Below are 15,967 nucleotides of genomic sequence, written 5' to 3' on the forward strand. Positions count from 1 at the left end.
TGAGGTAATTTTTGGTAGATAAACCAATATCATACATGGAATAAATAAAAATAGATAATAATGAGAAACCAGTTTAGTTTATTTTAAAAAAAGTGAATATACATTATGACCAGGTTTGCCGATAATTTGAGGAGCTGATTAAATCATGACAATGCATTTTCCCGATTGCTTGGTGAACTCTGTGTGCTGGGAGTTCCAAGGTTTTGAATAAGACGGACAAGGTTCAACGGTGAAACGCCCAGTGATAGTAACTGAAATAAGTGAATAAAATACTGGGAAAATCGATAAAATCTCACCCTCTCCACTGACGAAACCTGCTCAGCTGTGAGGAAAACATTTAGAAATTTTCCCATTTCAACAATGCCTGTAAATGTAAAAACATTATCGATTTATATTGAAAAAATTCAACTTACGCTGGGTGTGTTTCTTTGGGTCGCTCATAATCGATAAAATAACGGGGAGATAAGTGAAATTGATGATCCTTAAATAGAAAAATATAATTTCAATCCGTTGTTGTCAGAAATAACAATAATAAAGCATAAATTATCGAAAAATCACTTAGTATCGTTAGATGAACAGGTTCAAATTTGAAATGTGAGGACGCTAAACGAAACGCATAAATGTTACTGCGGAGTGTCGTAGTGTTGTTTTTGGAGGAATATTAAAATGAATTTCTTGCAATATTTCGTGATAAAGATGGTACAAAAGGTAATAAAAACAATAAGAAGTTAGTATTGAAAAGTTAAAGATTATTAGAGAAAAAACAACAGAGAATGTTGTAAAAGAGCATTCCTAATGCCACGCTGATTCAAAAACTCTGAGTTAGTACGCGGAACTTGCTGAGAACATCAATAAAAAATACAATTTTCAATAAGAAAACAACTATTTACATAAAGCAACAGATCGAAGAGAAGTAGTTAAATTCGTCAAACCTAGTGTAAATTTTTGTTTTTTTTTGCATGGTAGAGTCAATTTTTTATTTTTCTGATAGTACTAAATTAAAAAAAACAACGAAATATGTGAAGGAAATCGCAATGAATTGAAAAATTTCTCTGAAAGGCTGCCGTAAATATACATTTAAAGGGACACAGACTCAGTCGTTCGGGTCTCGCGGCGATTTTGGAAGTCACGTTTGAGGCCCCACGAAAAGGGGAGCAGAACGAAAAGGGGATCTGCGAAAAGGGGAGATACGAAAAGGGGAGATACGAAAAGGGGAGCAACGAAAAGGGGATCTGGCTGTGCCAAACGCTATTTTTCTCGAAGAAAACGATACAACGATGCTCCGATGTTACGCGTCGCGTGTTGTTAAGCGTATCTTCTAGAAGAAAATTTCAAAAATCAACGTGCGTTGCGTGAGAAAAATTGCGTTTTGTGCGTTTGGCACAGTGCCAGCTCCCCTTTTCGTTGCTCCCCTTTTCGTATCTCCCCTTTTCGTATCTCCCCTTTTCGCAGATCCCCTTTTTGCAGATCGCCTTTTCGTTCTGCTCCCCTTTTCGTGGGGCCTCCCAAAACAGGATGCAGTGACGGGACCTTTTCGCAACCACCGCACACTTTTTTCGCAAGCCTCGCACGTTTTTCTTTTGAAAAAATGCAACAATATCATGGAAAAAACGTGCGAGGCTTGCGAAAAGAGTGTGCGGTGGTTGCGAAATAGGCCCCGCCCCTACTCACGCGTGGCCACGTGGCACACGTGGCACACGTAGCGATTGAAATAAACAAATTATAACTTAAATTAGTTTGTGAAATCGGTTTCTCTCCGACACACGCGTCACACAAAAATGCGTATTTTGCGTATTTTGTTTTCATTGGTAATCTTCGGATTAATAGTTCATGTATTGGTGAGTTTTTTAGACATCCTTCGATTTTTCTAGACCATAATGTTTCACCATTTTTCAGCCAACAACCACCACACCAAATGTGCCTGTTTCCGCCGCTACGAACACTTCAAACGTGACCGCTCCTGCCGGCAATTCGACAAAAAGTCCTAATGCGACCGCTCCTGCCGGCAATTCGACGAAAAATGTAAACGTGACCGCTCCTGCCGCCAATACGACGCAGCTTGCTCTTGTGAGCTCGGCGAGCCCTCAAACCTGCAAAAATGGAAACGGCACACACTGCCCGTCATGTGCATACACGATCAATGTTCACAAGGACACGCCGAAGTACATCGGATATGGCATCCTGATCGCCTTCGTCATTTTCCACATTTTTTTGTATTTCTACCTCGAGGATCAGAAGGCGAGGGTAAGTGAAATTTTGCCAGTGGCCTAGCTTTTTATTGATTTAAGTTATATTTAATGAAAAGCGAATTGCGTACTCCACGTGGACAACTTTCAACATACGAAACCTTCTTTTCAGGAGCAGAAGAAGTATTTTGAAGAGCTCATCGCTGAGCAGATGGCGGCTAGGAAGCGAGAAGAACAAGACGATCAGCAGCACGAGGATGAGGAGAAGGAACGCCGAGAGCGGTTGGCTTATGGAATTGCCGCGAATCCGGTACGTTTTATTATCGATTTTTTTGCAACGTGGCCTAGAAAAAGCGAGAGCTCGGCCAAGATCTTTGAAGGTGTCCGAGTTTTCGCATTTCGCGGCCACGACGTAAAAACGGAATTATTAGCATTGAAAGAGCATTGAAAAACCGCAGTTTTAAATTTCAGTATGTGGTAGCAGAGAGCAAGACTCCCAATGGAAACGTCACAAAAGTGATGGAGAAACGACGATCCGCGGTGGCCCCGCCCATCACACCAGCCCTCGGAGCAGGCTCGACCAACGGACCATACGAGAGTCGGACCAAGACCGCTCAAAAGGAAGAAGCAATGAGCTGTCACTTGCAAGTGATCGCCGACAATTGGGGACGTGGAAAGGAGCTCATTTCGCTCATCAATGATTTGGATCTCCCTGCGCCGCTGGTGACGACAGAGGAAAAGGCGCGGTACGCTTTGGAGCTCGTGCAACATCATGTGGAGAAAATGACCGAGCAGAAGGTTTTCCTGCACGGATATCTTGATGGTGGACCGCCGTTCGTTTGCTCATCGGAGACCTTGGCGAAGGAGATCTTCAGCGATACCCGTCTTGAGCTGAAGCTTGAATTGACGTCACCGGTGCACATGAAGATGGACGTGTTCTCTGTGAAATTGGAGCCACAACAGAAGACAGTGCTGCCAGAACCCACCAAGGAAACGCCGAAAACCGACGCTCTCCTCACACCGAGATCTCATGTAAGTTTAAAGGCACACGCTGGGTCTCACAACGATTTTTGTTTTCAGATTAAGGGAAGATCAATGGCGGCTGAATCGTCGAAGCGCAAAGCCCCGAAGCTGTCCACTGATTTGACGAACTTGGTCCCACTGCTCCAACAAGCTCAGATGCTTCCAGTCACCGAAAAGGCCACCAAGGAGAAGCTCCAGACTCCGGTTAGCTTAAATCTCATGATCTTTTTATCTAAAATTTCAAATTTTCAGAAGCAATCGCCAATGCCAGGCACCCCGGAAAATACGTCGCTCCCACCGTCCTTGATTAAGAAGAAGAAGAAGGAGTCGACATCGGAACAAGCAGCGCCGGAAGCGGTCGTCACTGTGGACAAGCCACACGATTGAAGTTCTTCTGAGCCCCCGACTTTCCCCCGTTTTTAGGTCCTTTATTTTTTCTATGGAGCCCCATTTCCCCATTTCTATGCTCATCGTTCCCCACAATTGTATAATTTATGACCTCGTATAGTCCCATGTATTTTTCAAACTCCCCGTCCGTATTTATTTCCCCACACATTTTCACTTTTATTACTTTTCTCTGATAATAAATTTTTTTTGTCAAATTTTGTTTCTCTTTCGACATCAAGGAACTTTCAGTTTAATGATTTAGTGGATTTAGTGATTTAGTGGGTTACTGTAGCTCTTAAAGGCGCACTCATTTTTTTACGGGCGAAATTCAGGTGTTTTTAGGAAGTCTGTTTGCCATCATATTTTATCAGATTTTTTTGGCCCCAGCTCCCCTTTTCGTTGCTCCCCTTTTCGTATCTCCCCTTTTCGTATCTCCCCTTTTCGTATCTCCCCTTTTCGCAGATCCCCTTTTTGCAGATCGCCTTTTCGTTCTGCTCCCCTTTTCGTGGGGCCTCTCACGTTTTTCAGATTTCGAATCTTTTTCAGTTTTTGGAATTTTTTTGGACCTTTACAGGATCTTTTTAAGATTTACAAGAGACATTTTAATGGTGCGTCCATAGTCTGCGGAAAACGGGAATTTCCCGCGTACGGAAGCGTCCATAGTCTGCGGAAAAACCGGAGTTCCTCGCTTTTTTTTCCTCAAAATTCAAAAAAGTAGGCGTGGCCAACCAATCAGCTGTTGTTTCTTGTTTTCCCATTGCTCAGCTTAAAATTTTACAGCCTCTAATTGGTTGAACACGCCCACTATTTTGAAATTGACCAATAACAAAGCGAGAAACTCCTTGTTTTTTTCCGCAGACTATGGACCCTTCCGCACGCGGGACTTTCCCGTTTTCCGCAGACTATGGACGCACCATAAGCAAGGGTCTAACTTCTTTCAAAAATTTCGTTAAAATTTTCACGGTTTTCTTCCACACCGCCCATAAATGTCGCGGGCAGTACGGTATTTTCTGTTTTCTGTTTTTAATATTTTCCCTACTTTACTCTTTTCTTCTATTGAAATGCGTTGTAGTAAATACCTTGAAATACCTTGTTGTTTTCCATTCTCCTACGTAGCGTATTTTCACCTTATTCATTACAGCATGAACACGCATAACGCGAGGGATTCGGACGACGAATCGCCATTGGAAAGCGAGGAGCATTTGAAGCGTTTCTTCGCAGGAAGTAAGTTTTTCGTTAAGGAAATGTTAAATAATATGCATTTTTTTCAGGAAACCTCTATAGTCAGACGAAGATCGATGACGCACGGAAGAAGAGCCACGATGCAAAGTACGCGAAAGAGGTGGAATGGGATGCAAAAGATACTGCAAAAGGCAAGCCGGTGTTCAAGAAGTATCGGCAAGAGATTGCCGATAAAACTAGCCGATGCGACGCCCAATTCATCAACAATCTTCACACCTACTATGGCAATGGTAGTGAATTGAGAGAGCTCCCCGAAACTCACTATGCCGTCGATTTCATGGTATAGTTGAATATCATCCTTCAGAGATGTGGTTCTCAAAAAAATAATTCCAGGGAACCACCATCGCTACCACGGAAATGACCGCCGAACTGAAGAAGTTAAAGGTGATATATACAACAATGAACAATCACTAATAAACATAATTTGCAGGTGCTCAAGAAGAAAACGGCCACATCACAATTCGTTCGGGAGCACAGACAGCTCGGATTCATCCCTACTCCTTCGCGAAGATCGCTATCTTGTACTGGCCGTTTCATGAACTTCGAAACGAAATGTGATGAGCGCCCGGACAGAACGAACCCAGAATTTTCGGTTGGAAACAATAATTTCCTGAGCGCAACAATCTCCAATCTCGACGAGGATTTCAAAACACCATCGAACTGTGAGCATGTAGCCTCCATCGTGCCCAAAGAGATTTCAAATGCGCTGACTGCATTGATACCTCATGTGAATGTTTTCGATTACGAAAAGGGAGAGATGGAAATCGGAAAAGTCCTCTGCAGCAACAAAAATCTTCATGCGTATGTGATCCCTAAACAACACGATCAGGAGCAAATGCTGAAAGATTTTTCCGCTCGATTCTTGGCTTGGTACAACAAACTATCACATCTTCAAAGAGATACGTTTGGAACCGACAAAGACCCCAAAAGATCAGGAAAACAAGAAGATGGGAAGCCGATGAAGCCATATTTTTGGAGAGTCAATGTTATTTTGTGCCTCCAGGAGTTTCAGGAAGAGGGTACAATGTTCCGAAGAGCTCGTCATGTCTGTGGTATTCGTCCTCACAAAAGTCAACCCGGACTCGATTTGTATATCGAGATTGACACAGGAAGTATGAGAGCTCTGAAGACGAATTATCTGACTGTGAGAAAATTGCCGCAGGAGTTCGCGAATGTCCCAACTCCAATCCTTGAAGTTCGATTTGAAGGTGCCAAGGTGAGCAATTTTTCTCATACACATCCAGTGTATCTTGTTTTTTCAGACCGAAGAAGATGTTGCCCGGAGAATCGCGCACATCAGGAAAACGGGTCGTGCATACATCAAATCATTTGATACAGGAAAACGGAAGATCTACCAGAACAGCTTTTTTAATGGCCAGCCAAAGGATTGGAGTAACATCGAAACAGCTGTGGTATAAATTTATATTACTCTTTTTCAAAAACGAAATCCTATTTTCAGTTGCTGCCACCAAAAGAAAGCTCAATGTCGAAGCTGTTCTGTGAGGATAGGGATTGCATGGGACTATGCTGCACAGATCAATGGCTTGAAAATGCGGAATCATCCCCGGGCATCTCCACAATTCCAGCGTCATGGATCGCCGATAAGAATAAGAAGCCATTCGTGGACAGATCTCCGCAAAAATTCAAATTTCCCGCGAGCGGCAGCTATATGAAGCCGGCCAACTAGTGCTTGATATTCAAGCTTTAATTATTTTTCATCTGTGTCATCAAACCGTATTCTAGTTTACTTGTTAAGACCCGTTGGTCCGTATTTTTGTTTCTTTTTTTTAAATATTTCAGTTTACGAATCAACAAATAAAAATTATTCATTTTCAAGAATTTGTAAATACAGGAAATCGAGGAGAAGTTAAAAGCGAGAATCTTGGATCTATGAGAATGCAGTTCACAACAGCTTCATCAGTTTCGCAACAGTTTTCAATTCAAATTCGTTATTAACCTTACATCCAATCCTGGCTCACTTGTAAGCACTTTGGCTTGAATCTCTGCACCGATGTCAAAATCCGACAGCAAAATGTCGTCAACCAAACATTCTAGCTTACAGTTGTTAAGACCTGCTAGCCGGCATTGTTATTTATGTTTCAATTTTCCAACTAACAAAAGAAAAAGATTCATTCTCAAGTATTAGTACAGGAAATCTACGGAAAAGCGAGAAAGAACGACAGGAGAAAAAAAGGGGAATACGGATGAATCATTCGGGGAGAATAAGTTTTACACCAGGATCCAGAAATTGTGATAAAAAATAGTTAATTGAGCACAAATTTGCTCAACAAGACGTTGACCGGTTAAAATAATATAAAACATGTTGTAATTGTTCCAGATATTTAGATTGGTTTACAGGCTTCTGCGAGCCATTTCAGCTCATCCGTTTTTCCGCGTTTCTGAAGATGTTCACCAACTTCCTTCAGAACCCGAGCGTGGTATTGATTGAGCCAATTGATTTCCTCTTCAATCAGAAGAGACTTGTCGACGATCGAAGTTTGAATAGGCACCAAAGTGAGAGACTGAAATTAATAAGTTTATAAAGTTCCTGGGATCTGGGTATACCTTGAATGTCAAGAAGTTCTGAGCTTTAGACATGACAACAGCTTCAACTGTTTCGTAACAGTTTTCAATTCGAATTCCGTACTTCTCCTTGGCATAGAATCCTGGCTCAATGGTAAGCACTTGGCTGGCATGAAGCTCTCCACCGGTTGGAACACTACGATGACCGATTCCGACTGAAAATAAATATTCAAACAGTTACATTTACTGTTTTCGTCTTACTCGGTCCTTCGTGTACGTTAAGGTAGTGTCCAACACCGTGTCCAGTACCATGTTCAAAATCGAGACCAAGCTTCCATAAAGCATCACGAGTCAGCGTGTCCAAACGAGAACCATAGATACCATCAGGGAACTTGGCCCGTGCCAAATTAATGTGTCCCTTCAATACAAGAGTATTGTGCAGAATGAACTCTTTCGGTGGGTTCGTGTACCACACAGTTCTCGTCACATCGGTTGTTCCATCTCCATAATGAGCTCCAGAATCGAGGAGGAACACCTGATTGGCTGCAGCCTTACGATTGCCACTTTCTCCGAGAGGCTTGTAATGGGGAAGTGCTGCGTGATCTCCGACAGCTGATATGGTATCAAAACTGAAAATAAATATAAATTAAATGTAGTTTTAAATATTTAACAAACGAACCTCAAAGTAACATATTTGTCTTGAAGACTTCTCAAATGGTCTATCTTATCAGCTAACTCGATTTCAGTGTATCTTTTTCCAGAGAGCAACTCCTTTTCGAGCCAGCAAAGGAACTCAACAAGAGCAGCACTATCACGAAGCTAGAAAGAATTAAATTATATCCTAAACGATGCTGTAGCCATTCTTACATGACTGTTTCTCATTCCTTGCATTTCATGATCGTTTTTGGTGGCCTTGGCGGTCTGAAAAAGATTAAATTTCAAAAATTTCAAGAAATTCATGGAATTACCTGAACCAGGGAAGTGTCAACCATCGAGTTCTCTTCGCCAATAATGCTTCCAATAGCGTAATTAGTTTCTGGTGTGAGATAAACCATGTGAGGCTCTTTGCTCGCTTCTTTTGCCTTGAGCCAATTGGATATCCATGAATAGACTTCTCCGTATGGATGAATCGATACATTCGATTTGTGGAAATGGGCTCGAGATTTCTCATCGAGTTTCTCATTGTCGATAAATACGTGAATCTCGCGCATTGCCACGAAGAGATATGAATATGCAAGAGGATTGTACGGGATATCACTTCCTCTAATGTTCAGAAGCCACATAACATCATCAAGAAGAGTAAATACAGCTGCGTCGCACTTTTTTTGTTTCAGCTTCTCCCGAAGATTCTCGACTTTTTTTGAAGTTGTAAGACCAGTGTCTTCAACATCGAGCACGACTACCTGAAAAGTGGAACATTAAATCCCGCAGTATAGATCTATCAACTTACTGGCTCACCAGCGAGTCTTGGCCGATCAGTCCAGAACTCGTCGACTAGATTTCCAGGAATCGAGACTGGTTGAAGACCTGCTGCCTTCAGACGTTTAAATGTCTTGGAACCAGCGTCGAACGTCGACAGAGTTGGATCAAATCCAATAACGGATCCACGCTCGAGCTCTCTCACAAGCCAATCAACGACAGTAATCGAATCGGGCTGTCCTTGTTTCATCAATTTCCAGCTGTTGGAATCAAGCTGATTCCCGGCTTGAGTGAAATATCGGCCATCAGTCCAAAGGAGAGCTTCTCTATCGGTAACAACAACGTAGGCATTGGAACCACTGAAACCAGACAGGAATTTCACTCGAAAATCGTAATCGGCTAGATATTCGCTCTGAAAATTAACATTTAGAAGATTATTTGAAGCCTAAAAACCAACATGATGAGCGTCAGTGCTTGGGAGAAGATACGCGACCATCGGCTTGCTGGAAGTGAGCGCGAGAACCCGTTCCGAATGGAACAAGGATCTCAATTTTGCGAGTTTTTCCAATGCTGTCATCACTCCAATTCTGCCCGATCTGAAAAAAAAAGAAAATTAAAGCTAAACTTGTAAAGAGAAATTTAAAAACCAAGCGTCTAATCGTCTGCACATTTTTCTCGAATTTTAGAGCTGATAACGAATAAAACCAACGACGAAATTGTCGATCAATCGTTTTAATACGCAATCACAAATGGTTTTATACATACAGAAATCAAAAATCATCTCTGAATTCTATTGAATGAAAACAACAGAGGATGTGGAAATTTTTTGAGAAGAAAACTGAAAAATAACTATTTTTGAAGTCTAAAAATGTTTTAAAATGAAAAATTAACTGCCGAATCGAGAACGAACGCTGTTCCAAAAAATGAGAAGAGTATCTACGGACTCGAGATCTCTAGACTCAAGAAGTGGAAACTTGGAAAACCGCAAAGGAAACGTTTTGAAATATCATTAAAAGACGAAAATTTCAATGAAAATGTTAATTTCACTGTGGATCATTTAAAATATTAACTTTATTCGTGTCCTGATACGAATTATCCACGCTTTTTTTCAGAAATTTTTATGACACGAGGTCTCACAGGCCTCTAATCGGTGGTGACTCGAAAGCTGAGAAGGCGCGCTCTATTGATGGGTCAAAAAAGGAGGAGATTTGAAAATGAGTTTCGCTCGAAATTCAGGTCTAGAATTTTAGAAAATAACCTTTAAAAAATACTCATAATAAATTTGTTGAACAAACTGTGAACAGCAAAACCCAAACTCGCATCGCGGTTTTTTATTTCCTCTCCAAAAATTTACGCGTGCGAAAATTAATGAATAATGAAAATTTCAGTCTGGAAATTCATTCTTTCGTATTCAAAAAAATTAAGAAAAAGAAAAATTGTTTTTTTTCAAAATCGTAATTTTTAGCACGATTACATCTGTCTGTGTGTCTACAAAATTAAAAAATAAAATTTATCAATGAAGCTCAAATGATTTCGGCGGCAAAATCTTCTTTCCAATACTTCTAGTGGATTTCGTGGAAACTGCAGACGACAGTTGTGTGCTCTCGAGTTTTCTTTTTTGAACCGTATTATCCTCCGGAACAATAAAATCTTCTTTGGCTCTTCGTGCCGCCCGTGCATTCTTCAGCAACTTCTCTTTATTCGCTTCTTCCTCTTTCTTCTTCCAGTTCTTTTCAATCTGTTCAATCTGAAAATTGGAAAATTTAATACGTCGAATAACGTATTCTATACCTTATGCGCCGATGGTGTTCTCGCAATATATCTCCTTTTCACTTTCTTACTGGTTTCAGATCGAGCAGATGGTGTCGCCGGCTTGGCTTCTTGTTTTCCCTGAATGTTTCAAATATATCTCTTGTCTACGGCACCTACCTACATGCCTATCTACCTGCCGCATGCCTGCCTAATAACGATTTATTATTAATATTGAGCTCCCCCATGCCTGCCTACGCGTTTGCATTAGAACTACACGCAACACACACTTACCTGATTCTCAGATCCCGTATGCCTATTCTGACCTCATACCTACCTGCCTAGGCGCACCTCAAAACTGCATTTCCTATGCCTGGCTTCATACATGCCTTCATTATTCATTCCCTGGTTCTAACTTAATGCCTGCCTGTCTACTTTCTGCTTGCCTAACTTTGTGCCTTCCTCATGCCTACCCCTCGTGCGCCTGCCTATAGGTCTGATCTCAACCTCATATCTGCATATCTACGTGCCTACCTCATGCCTACCTACAACAACTTTCGCCGTAAATCTCACCAAAAATCCATTTTCATCCTCAACAATCGTATCATCTTGAGCAGTATTCAGTCCCTCTTCCTCTGTCGTTTTACCAGCAGCTATAATTTCTTCCATTGTTATATTTCTCTCATTTTGCGGAACATTCAGCAACTTTGACAGATCCACTTCAGTCATGTCTTTCTCGATAACAACTGGCCTGAACATATTCAAATTATCTTAATAATATTCAAAATATTTAAAAACTTACAAAGTTGAAGTTTTCTTCTCAAAATGGCTTTCATATCGTCCACCTTTCTCCCAATCAACTTTCATTTGAGCATTGAAATTTCGTCGAACAAAAATATTCATGAGAAGATCTCGAAGAAGTGCATAATCTGGATTCGTTTGATAACGAAGAACTGACAGGTGTTGAGCAAACATTGCACATTCGGACTCAAGGCCATTGAATAGCTCCGTGACATCTTCTTTCATAACAATCACCTTCTCTTCTTCCATTATTCCCGTCCTGAAAAAAAATGATTAAAGATTTTTTTAACACGAAACGCCACTTTAAAGGCACACACTAGGACTGTATTTTTATCGGTGGGGCTCATATTACTTCAAACTTTTTTCCAGATTTTTACAGAAGCTTCAAAAATGAAAACACCACTCACCATGGCAGTGATCCCTTCACAAATTCGACAATCATATAAAACAAGGACCACAAATCATCATGTCTTCCTTGTTCTTTTCTTTCTTGAGCAGCCACTGAACAATATCTAAGAGTACCTCGAAATGGAACAATTCTCCTTGGTTTCCGTATTCTCAATCCTCCATTCTCCCCATCTTTCACCAAATATTGACGAGAAATTCCGAAATCTAGAACATGAACAAGTCGTTGTTTCGGTGTTCCAAGTGCTCCTATCGCAAAGTTCGCCGGCTTCACGTCTCGGTGCACAAATCCAATATCATGGATTTCTTTAATCGAATCCAATGCTTGAATTCCCATGACTAAAGTGGAAAAAGTCGAGAATTTATTGGTAGGAAGAGTCGCTCGAATTGCATCAAGTGATGGTCCTAAAAGTGTCATAACAATGAATTGATAGTTGTCGCTTTGTCCTTTATCAATAAGTTCCACACAGTGGATAGAATTCTTTTCATTGAGTTTTGAAATTATTTTGTGTTCCATTGGCAGTGTTGGATCCTCATCAAATACGGTAGTTTCAGCCTGAAAGTAGTAATTTAAAAGAATGTCAAAATCTATTATTACCTTGCACGCAAATCTTCTCCCTGGGCACTTCACCATCGCAACTTCGTAAATGACTCCACATCCACCTTCTCCAAGTTTTCTAAATGCCTGGAATATTTGTTTTTAACTTATTGAATACAACTATGTTTTTATCCCAACTCACCAAATATTTTCGGTTTATAACAGATGCAACTTTGATTTTTGGTCTATTCGTCGTCATTTTTTGAATCTTCGGCAAATCCGAGCATAAATTTTGATAGAAATGACTAACAATTGTGGTGTCTTGGAGAGAAAACCAACGAAAGAAAAAAACGTCAAATTGGTTAATGGTTCAGTTCACTGGGAATTTCACGGAGTATTCGAAAGGCATACTATATAAAATTCGAACTACTAGTGAATGTATTCTTCAGCTTTAAGTTCTGGAGATCTACGGGATTGTAGAAGATATGCAAGAGCTGTAATTTCAGCATCATTCATTGCATCGTTAAGGCATGTACAGGTAAGAAAACTTTAAAAAATTGAATTTTTTGTGCCTCGGTGCTTTTTCAAACAATTTTCTATCAAATTTAGCTCAACCGATTTTTGAACCAAATCTTGTATTGAGATAGAAATTTAAATTTGGTCAATATTTCGCTATTTCGCATTAACTTTTACGTAATTCTGGAAATGTTCGCTTTTTATTTCTATTTCTGGAACTAATTTTGGAAAGAAGTACACCTGGTAGATCGACTTCCGTTAATTTTCTATGATTTTATAATTCATTTTATAACTCTGTTCAGTTTTGGTTTTTCATTCTCCTCACGGAACACTATTACTTAAGTGTTAAATTTAACATTGATCCCCAAATTACAATTACAAACAGTTTTCAGACCCTCAAAATTTCAAAACCTGAGAAAAAATTGATAACTTTATTATTCAGACTCTGAAAAATCTAGACCAATCTGTGGAACAAGTCCGTCGAAAGTTGTCAAGACAAAAGCTTCCCAGTAATGCTCCAAGTGACTCATCTTCATCGACAGCTACTACAACTCCGAGGTTTAGTTTTTTAATATTGGAGGAGAAAATATTTGAAGTTTTTAATCAACAATCAAAAAGTGGCAATTACTTGTTTTTGCCATTTAAAAAAACTATGTTTTAATTTCAAGCAAAATTAAAAAATTTGTTTTTCAAATTTTCATAGTACCAACTATCAATTTCAGAATAAAAGTTATCACAATACCAAAAGAACATCGCCAGAAAACACTTGAGCAACCGATTCGTCCCAAAAACTGGTCTCCGATAACAGATGGCAAGAGAGCAATAAATGCAATGATTGATCAAGTAGGGAAAAGTTTCATTTATTTAATTTCAATTAATTAAAATCTTGAAGATGTGGAGTATACCATACGCGCCATGTAAGTACGTCGTTCAATTCATTTGCACTGTCTCATTGAATATGCTTCAAAGGTACATATGCGTTTATTTTAACAACTTTCAAAATTCAAAAATTTAATCATCGCCAGTAGGGACTCTGTATAAACCCACGCATGACCAAATAATAATCTAATTAAACACTCTGAAAATATTCAGATTTTTCAAAACTTTCAGTTGAAGTTTTGGTAGATTGCCAAATTTTCAAAAACAGTGGATCTTTTGAAGTTAATTTAGTCTCACCGCAACTGTGTTAAAGCATAACCACCTACTGAAAAATGTTTTTGGTTATTAGTTTTTAGAATTCAACGCTCTCCTCGCTATCTAACTACATGTAATTTATTTAGAAGTTAGAGGAAAAAATTAGTTTGTCTAAAATATAAAATAAATATTTAGTTTTCAAATGCCACAAAGTTTGAAAAACTGCTTTATACTGAGATAAATGATTTTTTTTCCAGACACAAGTACTGTGTTAGATGGCAAAATGGTCGCCGATCTGCAATGTTTTATGTGAATATTGATGAAACAAGATGGGACACTAATGTTTGGGTCAGCTTTCCTGGGGAAACCAAAGCACAGCGGTAAGATTTTCAAGTCGCTTTTTATTACCCCTCATTCTGAAATTTACACAAAAGTATTTTGGAACAGTTTTGTGATACTGACTTTTTAGAAATGCAATATTTCTATTCAATGAGAGTTTACTAAAACTGTCTGAAATTATATAACATATTTTCAGACCACACTCATCATCTGCCAATTTTCAACGCTTCCTGCAAAGAAATCTCTTCTAATACATTTTCAGAATTTATTTTGTAACACTATTAAACATTGAAATAACTCTATGTCAGAATTATTTCTTTTCAATTGTTCCATAAAACTCTTAACTCCCGTAATTCAGTATGTGTGTTTCCAAAACCAAACACCATGCAACTACTATTATTGTTATTGTGACAGAAGGTATATAAGCGGAATCGAGTGAGTATTATGTGCATTTGCGCAGGTGAGCTATAGTAAGCGGGAGAGGGGAATGCATTAGGGAGGATTCAATTCAATTGGGATCTAATGAAAGAGAGGAATGATGGGAAATGAGAAGAGAGAGGAGCGAAAATAATGAATATATATATATATGTATATATATAATATTCAATGAACATTTGAAAGTGGTGACAGGATAGAGATAGTAATATGCCAATTATTTCAACTAAGAGAATAAGTTGGAAATAAGCATAATGACTAAATTAACTTGATTAATGAAAGTTAAACAATTCAGCGTTCACTTGAAAGTCTTTTTTCTGTTGCACATTTTCAGATTTTTGTAGCTTTGCAATATTCCGGTGGTAGGTTATTGAAGCGCTTTGTCATCTAAACAGAGCTCCAGTCTTCTGCCAAACAGTACACAGCTTTATGTAGAGCATTGATGACTTTCCGTAGAACATTGTCACTTTTCTGATATCTCAATAAAATTTTGCTAACTCAAATTTCAAAATTTGAGTTTCTTTTGAAATAGTTCCCACTTGAAATCTTATTTTTCAAAAAATCTTTTCATTTTTCTCAATGAAATATAAAGGAATATTTAACGAGATGAGAATCCTAAAACAGCTGGCGTTGTGCAATTTCTTCCGGGCGGCTTCTTCTATCTTTCCCCTCCATCCTCTCTCAATTTTTTCAATTAACAAACGCTAATTTCCAAGGTTTCGACTTGTAATCACGTTTCTTACCACCACAGAGACTACACAATAATACCATATGCCAATTGTCTGTGTCTCCTTAATTAACATGTTCTCTCACATTTTGTCCAGTTACTGCCACCCGTGTGTATGCTAATCCGAACCAACCCTACTCCTCCCCTCAACGGTGGGTGGGCTCCTCTTGTTTAGTATTCATTTGTTGTTTATTATGGGTCGTCTTTTGGTAGAGGGTTCATGTTCTATTTAGTTTTCCAATGAAGACGTCTTCAATGTGTCATTTTCCTTTGTTTTCACCCATTTTGACCATTCGAAATCTGTTGAGGAGTCTAAATTCCCGCTCTTGTATTATAGTACTTGTAGATCACACAGACATGGGACATTCTGACACCACGTGAGCATCTCATTCCCGTTATTTCGCAGTTTTTCAAAATTTTCAAACTTTTCTCTGGAAAAAACTTTATAGCGTAAAAAATCAAAGAAATAGCAAATCAGAGGTTTTTGGAATTACTACTGCGAGAGCGGGACCGTATTCTTGGCACAAAATCGGCAAAAAATGG

At 39.3% G+C, this 15,967-nt stretch overlaps 6 protein-coding genes across 6 annotated transcripts; 3 read left to right on the forward strand and 3 right to left on the reverse strand.

The window, feature by feature from the left end:
• Window positions 1-61: 61 nt before the first annotated feature.
• Window positions 62-596, reverse strand: mzt-1 (Mitotic spindle organiZing protein (MOZART) homolog). Its single transcript, NM_001026492.5, has 3 exons — window positions 414-596; window positions 297-364; window positions 62-251 (listed from the first exon to the last, which is right to left on the reverse strand). The coding sequence occupies exons 1-3, from the start codon at window positions 439-441 to the stop codon at window positions 144-146; spliced, it is 204 nt and encodes a 67-aa protein (NP_001021663.2). The 5' UTR covers window positions 442-596; the 3' UTR covers window positions 62-143.
• Window positions 597-1,503: 907 nt separating this feature from the next.
• On the forward strand, window positions 1,504-3,813 carry enu-3.3 (ENhancer of Uncoordination). Its single transcript, NM_059086.6, has 6 exons — window positions 1,504-1,838; window positions 1,897-2,244; window positions 2,359-2,496; window positions 2,658-3,218; window positions 3,267-3,413; window positions 3,462-3,813. The coding sequence occupies exons 1-6, from the start codon at window positions 1,779-1,781 to the stop codon at window positions 3,594-3,596; spliced, it is 1,389 nt and encodes a 462-aa protein (NP_491487.1). The 5' UTR covers window positions 1,504-1,778; the 3' UTR covers window positions 3,597-3,813.
• A 924-nt stretch (window positions 3,814-4,737) lies between these two features.
• pid-4 lies at window positions 4,738-6,677 on the forward strand. Its single transcript, NM_059087.3, has 6 exons — window positions 4,738-4,820; window positions 4,868-5,118; window positions 5,172-5,222; window positions 5,269-6,054; window positions 6,101-6,250; window positions 6,298-6,677. The coding sequence occupies exons 1-6, from the start codon at window positions 4,739-4,741 to the stop codon at window positions 6,523-6,525; spliced, it is 1,548 nt and encodes a 515-aa protein (NP_491488.1). The 5' UTR covers window position 4,738; the 3' UTR covers window positions 6,526-6,677.
• A 276-nt stretch (window positions 6,678-6,953) lies between these two features.
• app-1 (Xaa-Pro aminopeptidase app-1) lies at window positions 6,954-9,376 on the reverse strand. The gene is made up of 8 exons (NM_059088.8): window positions 9,238-9,376; window positions 8,812-9,192; window positions 8,330-8,764; window positions 8,229-8,282; window positions 8,041-8,180; window positions 7,623-7,990; window positions 7,404-7,576; window positions 6,954-7,360 (listed from the first exon to the last, which is right to left on the reverse strand). Exons 1-8 carry the CDS (start codon window positions 9,355-9,357, stop codon window positions 7,181-7,183), a joined length of 1,851 nt encoding a protein of 616 aa, NP_491489.1. The 5' UTR covers window positions 9,358-9,376; the 3' UTR covers window positions 6,954-7,180.
• Window positions 9,377-10,280: 904 nt separating this feature from the next.
• W03G9.5 (Protein kinase domain-containing protein) lies at window positions 10,281-12,566 on the reverse strand. Its single transcript, NM_059089.2, has 7 exons — window positions 12,476-12,566; window positions 12,334-12,420; window positions 11,738-12,291; window positions 11,332-11,589; window positions 11,103-11,280; window positions 10,572-10,670; window positions 10,281-10,527 (listed from the first exon to the last, which is right to left on the reverse strand). Exons 1-7 carry the CDS (start codon window positions 12,530-12,532, stop codon window positions 10,294-10,296), a joined length of 1,467 nt encoding a protein of 488 aa, NP_491490.1. The 5' UTR covers window positions 12,533-12,566; the 3' UTR covers window positions 10,281-10,293.
• W03G9.9 (uncharacterized protein) lies at window positions 12,210-14,513 on the forward strand (the record flags this gene model as incomplete). Its single annotated transcript, NM_001026493.4, has 7 exons — window positions 12,210-12,611; window positions 12,690-12,811; window positions 13,232-13,347; window positions 13,512-13,632; window positions 13,682-13,758; window positions 14,181-14,303; window positions 14,459-14,513. Exons 2-7 carry the CDS (start codon window positions 12,710-12,712, stop codon window positions 14,511-14,513), a joined length of 594 nt encoding a protein of 197 aa, NP_001021664.2. The 5' UTR covers window positions 12,210-12,611; window positions 12,690-12,709.
• Between the last annotated feature and the right edge of the window lie 1,454 nt (window positions 14,514-15,967).

Source organism: Caenorhabditis elegans, chromosome I (genome assembly GCF_000002985.6).
Source record: "Caenorhabditis elegans chromosome I".
Lineage (NCBI taxonomy): Eukaryota > Metazoa > Nematoda > Chromadorea > Rhabditida > Rhabditidae > Caenorhabditis > Caenorhabditis elegans.